The sequence below is a fragment of the Mustela nivalis genome, assembly GCF_964662115.1.
Source record: "Mustela nivalis genome assembly, chromosome: 7".
Classification (NCBI taxonomy): domain Eukaryota; kingdom Metazoa; phylum Chordata; class Mammalia; order Carnivora; family Mustelidae; genus Mustela; species Mustela nivalis.
In genome coordinates, this window is record NC_139026.1 from 94,518,347 (window position 1) to 94,526,310 (window position 7,964).

Below are 7,964 nucleotides of genomic sequence, written 5' to 3' on the forward strand. Positions count from 1 at the left end.
TCCGCTCAGGTTGTGATGCCAGGATCCTGGGATCATGTCTTGGATGGGGTTCCTTGCTTGGCAGGGAGCCTGTTTCTCCCTCTACGTGCTCTGCCTGCCACTCCCCCTGCTTGTGCTCTCTCTCTCTCTCGACAAATAAATAAAATCTTTTTAAAAAGAAAGGACTTTGAACATGGCAGGAAAACATATAAGAAAATGCTAATTATTATGATTTATGGATACCACTGCCTTGTTCATATAGTCAAAAATGCTCACAATATGAGATCATACTGAACCAAAGATCTTAAAAGCCTGCAACAAATTTGTGCTTCCAAAGAATAGGGGCACAGAAAAATCATTTATGCTTCAAAACCTATAACTGTATTCATGTGAAGTATGTCCTAATGGTTGCTGAAACGAGGAAGTCAGAGATTTGGACAATAATGGAGATGAGGATCTATGGCAGACAGCCAGTGAAACGCCAAATACTACAGGGAAGGGGGAAGAGCACAACAAGGGGAAAGAGAAGCACAGAAAACAGAATCTGATAGAAATAGTTCCACAAAGAAAACAGAAGTATGAGAAATTAATTGAGTCAGAGAAAAGTGCTTAAATATTCAGATTTTGTAAACATTTTGGGATTAAAGGATAGATTCAAAATGTTATTCTTCTGTGAAAAAAAAATTGAGTAATTATTCTTTAACAGAGTCTAGTAAGTGTCCAGGAATATATCAACTTGGGGAATTAAAAAGACTTTAGGAAAAAGGGCTTTCACACAGAAGATAACTGGGCCTCCATGGAGCAAAGGCCAGAGCAAACTGATGCTAGTTTAGGTCAACTGCATAGAGAGGAATATATGACGTGACTCATTAGGATCAGCTTTGTTTCTCCTACCTGAGAAACTTGAGTTTTTATCACTCACCTCTCTCCTTCAGATCTCCTAAAGGTCAACTATGAAAAACAGGACGTTGACTGAATTTATTCTGTTGGGCTTCACAAATCAACCTGAGGTCCAGGCTGTGATATTCATCTTCCTGTTCCTCACCTACATATTAAGTGTCCTAGGAAATCTGACTATCATCATTCTCACTCTAGTAGACCCTCACCTCCAGACCCCCATGTATTTCTTCCTCCGGAATTTCTCCTTCTTAGAAGTTTCCTTCACATCCATTTTTATTCCCAGATTTCTGACCAGCGTGACAACAGGAAATAAAGTCATCAGTTTTGCTGGATGCTTGATTCAGTATTTCTTTGCTATATTTCTTGGAGCAACAGAGTTTTACCTCTTGGCTTCTATGTCCTATGACCGCTATGTTGCCATCTGCAAACCCCTGCATTACCTGACCATCATGAGCAACAGGGTCTGCGTACAACTCGTGTTCTGCTCCTGGCTGGGGGGATTCCTAGCTATCTTACCCCCAATCATCCTGATGAGCCAGGTAGATTTCTGTGCTTCCAATGTTCTGAATCACTATTACTGTGACTATGGGCCCCTTCTGGAGCTGGCCTGCTCAGACACAAGACTCCTAGAAGTGATGGTCATCTTCCTGGCAGTTGTGACTCTGGTGGTTACTCTGCTGCTGGTGACTTTTTCTTGGAAGGCAGCTATGCTCACCACTATACCACCAACGCTGGTGACTTTTTCTTATACATACATTATCAGGACCATTTTGAGGATCCCTTCTGCCCAGCAAAGGACAAAGGCTTTTTCCACTTGTTCCTCCCACATGATTGTCATCTCCCTCTCCTATGGCAGCTGCATGTTTATGTACATCAATCCCTCTGCAAAAGAAGAAGGTGCCTTCAACAAAGGAATAGCTGTGCTCATTACCTCAATTACTCCCTTGTTAAACCCCTTCATTTATACTCTAAGAAATCAGCAAGTGAAGCAAGCATTCAAGGACACCATCAAAAAGATTGTGAAGCTTTAAAACACAATACATTTCCATGAAAAGTATCTTGCACATACTAAATATGTACTAAGTGTCTACTATGTCTCAGATGCTGAACTGGCTCTTGAGGATAAAAATAGGAATGACATAGGTCCTAAGTTCAAGGAATCTGCAGCATGGAATGGCAGAAAGGTGTTAAACTGTAAATTTATGTAGTAAGTTTACCAAAAATAAAAGAAAAGGTAAGTGCTATTAGAGAGCAAGAATGAGAATCCATAAAAAGAACAGCTGGAGGGAGTTAATTATTTTCCAGAAATGACCTGAAATGTAAAAGGCAAAATACATTGCTTATTTAGAAGAGTGGAAGGATAAGAATTTAGAATGAGAAGAAGGGACCATCATGAAGGTATTATTTAATTACAAACTCCACAGTCAGTGGACATTGGTGAGTCAAGAGAAGTTTTGAGGAAAGAAGTTATATCCTCAGCATTATTTTGAAGGAAATCTGGCATTGGCATTGCTCTTCGTCAGTAATCCCTGGAGAGTATGTTTTGGACAAAGTGTGAATAATTTTTATTCTTCTCCCCTTTGTCATTCATCTTTCAATTGTAGCCATTACAAATTTCATTCCTCCCTAAAGGAAAATAAAAAGGGTATACATTTGATCCACATTTCTCCAAATGAGGTGAAAATCCCCCAAGACTTTTCAACTTACATTTTCTAGAAGCTGTGGTTAGAAGAGTCTTCTAGAGCCAGGGTTGAAAGCCTCCCTCTTCTAGACAAAATCTATTGTTGCTTTTCTGGCTGGGATCTTTTTAGGTTAATGGCTGAGATCTCCCACGCTCTCTCTTTGGTAGTTTCTGGTGATTTCTTTTTCTATTGTAATTTTATTTTCATTTGCTTGTTTACTTTTGTTAGATATTAGAAAGGACAATTTTTTTTCATTTTTTTATTATGTTATGTTAGTCACCATACAGTAAATCATTATTTTTTGATGTACTGTTCCATGACTCATTCTTTACATATAACACCCAGTGCTCCATACAATCTCTGCCCTCTTTAATACCCATCACCAGGTTCACCCATCCCACCTGCCTTTTAAAACCCTCAGTTTGTTTCCCAGAGTCCATAATCTCTCATGGTTCATCTCCCCATCCCATTTATCTCCCTTCATTTTTTTCTTCACGCTCCTAATGTCTTCCATGCTATTCCTTATGTTCCACAAATAAGTGAAACCATATGATAACTGACTCTCTGCTTGACTTGTTTCACTGAGCATAACCTCCTCCAATTCCATCCATGTTGATGCAAAATTTGGGTGTTCATCCTTTCTGATGACTGAGTAATATTCCATTCTGTATACGGACCACATCTTCTTTATCCATTTTTCTGCTGAAGGGCATCTCAGTTCTTTCAAAAGTTTGGCTATTGTGGACATTGCTGCTATGAACATTGGGGTGCATATGGCCATTCTTTTCACTACATCTGTATCTTTGGGGTAAATACCAAGTAGTGCGCCTGCTCGGTCACAGGGTAGCTCTATTTTTAATTTTTTGAGGAACTTCCATACTGTTTTCCAAAGTGGCTGCACCAACTTCCATTCCCACCAACAGTGTAAGAGAGTTCCCCTTTCTCTACAATCTCTCCAACACTTGTTTTTTCTTGCCTTATCAATTTTTGCCATTCTAACTAGTATAAGGTTGTATCTCAATGTGGTTTTGATTTGAATTTCCCTGATGGCAAGAAAGGACAAATTCCATAATATTATTCCATTCTTTTAACTTTTCCCAAGTTTCTGTTTTTGTTTATAACATAAGCCATGGATGCCTGTTTCATAAACTGAAAATGAATAAAACATATTAATATGGATTTATATTTGGAATGTTCCAAATTATGAGTCTTAGCAACCAAATGGGAATAGACTACCCAAGCAAGAACTCTACACATGGATTCAAGGTCACAACAGCTTGAATATGAACTGGTGGTGGTAGGGTCTCAACTTCAAAGGAACTGAAAACATTTTTTGGAATGCTGAGTACTTGAATGCCATACCATTCATTCGTAGGGATTCATTCATAGCTTAGTAATATCCTAATGCACGCAGATCATTCATTACCATTTGAGGTAAAAATAGAACATCACCTGGTGTGTTCACATGTTTTATATGTGGTAATATTGTTGAGTGGAATGACGCTTCTTGGACATTTAAGAAACAAACTGTATTGGACTGGTTATGAGAGAAAATTTCCAGAATCATAGAAAATATTGAAGACTGCATGGTATTTAGAATAAAAAGTTTTATATGTAAAGCTGTTACTATTGTGAATATCTGGGTTTCATGGTGGTTAAGCTAGAGATTAGTAATGATTTTTAATTTATTACAAATTATCGTGGAACACCATCAAAAGGACATAACCCCGGCAACTGACTGGTGAGCTGAACCTGGTACTCGGAGGCTCCTTCTCCTACCCTTGGAATGTGGTTCCCCTTGCCTTTCCCACTACCAGGGGCTGCTCCAAGGACACAGTCTTGAGATGTGGTGTTGACAACACCTGCACCACATACGTGACTGAATCCAGTTAGGGCCTCTTTATAAACTCTTAAGATGCAGCAGGCGGGTGCAGGGATTCATTCGTCTCACTGATGCCCAAGACAAGCCTTGTAAGTAAGTTCCCCTTGCTTATTAAAAGTGCCACCTCACCACCTGGAGTGGTCTCTCTTTTTCTTCCATCTCTCCCTTCACTCTGAGTACAGAGGCTGGTTTTGGATTTCACCTGGGAAGCTCCCAAGAGGGCACAAACCAACAAATACTCACTGAGCTATCAACTCACATAGAAATGTTCTTAAATAGCCACATTTCAATCATTAAGTTCATGCAAATCTACATTTCTACCAGAATCTATGATGAAGTGGAACACAATGCCATATAGTGGTCAAAAATATAGGCATTAGTTCAAATTCTAGATTCTCAACCCTCTACTAGAATTGCCTTGGGATTGTTACTAGACCTCAATAAGGCTTACTTTTCTCAAACTCTAAAATGTGGATAATAATCATGTCTATTATATACAATAGTTTTGAGCATTAAATGAGAAAATGAGTGTAAAACATTTTAAAAGCAAATACTCAGTGTTTCATAAGTGATACCCATTATAACAATATGAACAATATCCTCAAGAAACTGCAGCTTAATTAGTAAGAATAGATATTAAATTGATTGGTTTAATATAATGGGACTATAAACATGTTGGTCATTCTACTTGAAATCCCTCTGAAGCAAGGCCAGCTTATTTACATCTCTCTTATGGCCAGTTGAATCCTTCGGTAGACAGATTGACTTATCCACACTTGACACAAAGCCAGTCAGAACATTTGGCAGGAGATTATTAGAACTCACTATGTCAACTCCGTGTGCTCTGGATATCTCTAAGTATGCTGAGAAAAAGAAGAAGGGTACTTGGTATAAGGCGAAGATTAAGAACACAAAGCAGGGCTTCACTCAGCCTTCATAATATAAGCATTTAGAAATTAATTTGAAAAGGAACATATCACCCTTTAAATAAGCTTATCAAAGGAAAAAAAAAGACTGATCATGCTCTTCTGAAACTGTTCACTAAACTGGCTTTATGCTAGCCCATATTTGGAATGTAATCCAAGTCATAGATCAGCAAAGGAATGAGTTTAATGATTCTGTGGCTGAACCTTTGGAATGTTCAATTTCTAAATGTCTGAGTTGGTGGGCTTTATCCCTCTTGTCACCACTGTAGACAAGAATCAAAAGAAGGACACTAGGGTGACTCAGTCAGTTGAGCATCTGACTCTTGGTTTCGGTTCAGGTCATGATCTCAGGATAGTGAGACTGAGTCCTGTGTCAGGCTCTGCACTGAGCATGGAGTCTGTTTGGGATTCTCTCTCCCTCTCTCTTTGCCACTCCACCACCCTGCTCTCACATGCACACTCTCTCACTCTAAGACAAAATAAAAACATGAGTGCCTGGGTGGCCTCTTTGGTTAAGAAACTGCCTTTGGCTCAGGTCATGATCCCAGGGTGCTGGGATCAGGCCCCACATTGCACTCTTTGCTCACTGGAGAGACTGCTTCTCTCCTGCCTCCCACTACCCTTGCTTGTGCCTCTTTGCACTCTCTGCCTCTTTCTCTCTCTCAAATAAAATCTTTTTTTTATATATATAATTTTTTATTTTTTATAAACATATATTTTTATCCCCAGGGGTACAGGTCTGTGAATCACCAGGTTTACACACTTCACAGCACTCACCAAAGCACATACCCTCCCCAATGTCCATAATACCACCCCCTTCTCCCAAACCCCCTCCCCCCACCAACCCTCAGTTTGTTTTCTGAGATTAAGAGTCACTTATGGTTTCTCTCCCTCCCAATCCCATCTTCTTTCATTTATTCTTCTCGTACCCACTTAAGCCCCATGTTGCATCACCACTTCCTCATATCAGGGAGATCATATGATAGTTGTCTTTCTCCGCTTGACTTATTTCGCTAAGCATGATACGCTCTAGTTCCATCCATGTTGTCACAAATGGCAAGATTTCATTTCTTTTGATGGCTGCATAGTATTCCATTGTGTATATATACCACATCTTCGTGATCCATTCATCTGTTGATGGACATCTAGGTTCTTTCCATAGTTTGGCTATTGTGGACATTGCTGCTATAAACATTCGAGTACACGTGCCCCTTTGGATCACTACGTTTGTATCTTTAGGGTAAATACGCAATAGTGCAATTGCTGGGTCATAGGGCAGTTCTATTTTCAACATTTTGAGGAACCTCAATGCTGTTTTCCAGAGAGGTTGCACCAGCTTGCATTCCCACCAATAGTGTAGGAGTGTTCCCCTTTCTCCGCATCCTCGCCAGCATCTGTCATTTACTGACTTGTTGATTTTAGCCATTCTGACTGCTGTGAGGTGATATCGCATTGTGGTTTTGATTTGTATTTCCCTGATGCCGAGTGATATGGAGCACTTTTTCATGTGTCTGTTGGCCATCTGGATGTCTTCTTTGCAGAAATGTCTGTTCATGTGCTCTGCCCATTTCTTGATGGGATTATTTGTTCTTTGGGTGTTGAGTTTGCTAAATTCTTTATAGATTCTGGACACTAGTCCTTTATCTGATATGCCGTTTGCAAATATCTTCTCCCATTCTGTCAGTTGTCTTTTAATTTTGTTAACTGTTTCCTTTGCTGTGCAAAAGCTTTTGATCTTGATGAAATCCCAATAGTTCATTTTTGCCCTTGCTTCCCTTGCCTTTGGCATTGTAGCTAGGAAGATGTTGCTGTGGCTGAGGTCGAAGAGGTTGCTGCCTGTGTTCTCCTCAAGGGTTTTGATGGATTCCTTTCTCACATTGAGGTCCTTCATCCATTTTGAGTCTATTTTCGTGTGTGGTGTAAGGAAATGGTTCAATTTCATTTTTCTGCATGTGGCTGTCCAATTTTCCCAGCACCATTTATTGAAGAGGCTGTCTTTTTTCCATTGGACATTCTTTCCTGCTTTGTCGAAGATTAGTTGACCATAGAGTTGAGGGTCCATTTCTGGGCTCTCTATTCTGTTCCATTGATCTATGTGTCTGTTTTTGTGCCAGTACCATGCTGTCTTGATGATGACAGCTTTGTAATAGAGCTTGAAGTCCGGAATTGTGATGCCAACAAAGTTGGCTTTTTTTTCAATATCCCTTTGGCTATTCGAGGTCTTTTCTGGTTCCATATAAATTTTAGAATTATTTGTTCCATTTCTTTGAAAAGAATGGATGGTACTTTGATAGGAATTGCATTAAATGTGTAGATTGCTTTAGGTAGCATAGACATTTTCACAATATTTATTCTTCCAGTCCAGGAGCATGGAACATTTTTCCATTTCTTTGTGTCTTCCTCAATTTCTTTCATGAGTACTTTATAGTTTTCTGAGTATAGATTCTGTGCCTCTTTGGTTAGGTTTATTCCTAGGTATCTTATGGTTTTGGGTGCAATTGTAAATGGGATTGACTCCTTAATTTCCCTTTCTTCTGTCTTGCTGTTGGTGTAAAAAAATGCAACTGATTTCTGTGCATTGATTTTATATCCTAA

The 7,964-nt window shown here is 39.4% G+C and overlaps 1 protein-coding gene across 1 annotated transcript; it reads left to right on the top strand.

Annotated features, from left to right (window-relative positions):
• Positions 1–932: 932 nt before the first annotated feature.
• Positions 933–1,910, top strand: LOC309869850 (olfactory receptor 6C4; the record flags this gene model as incomplete). The annotated part of the gene is made up of 1 exon (XM_082741628.1): positions 933–1,910. The coding sequence occupies one exon, from the start codon at positions 933–935 to the stop codon at positions 1,908–1,910; it is 978 nt and encodes a 325-aa protein (XP_082597754.1).
• Between the last annotated feature and the right edge of the window lie 6,054 nt (positions 1,911–7,964).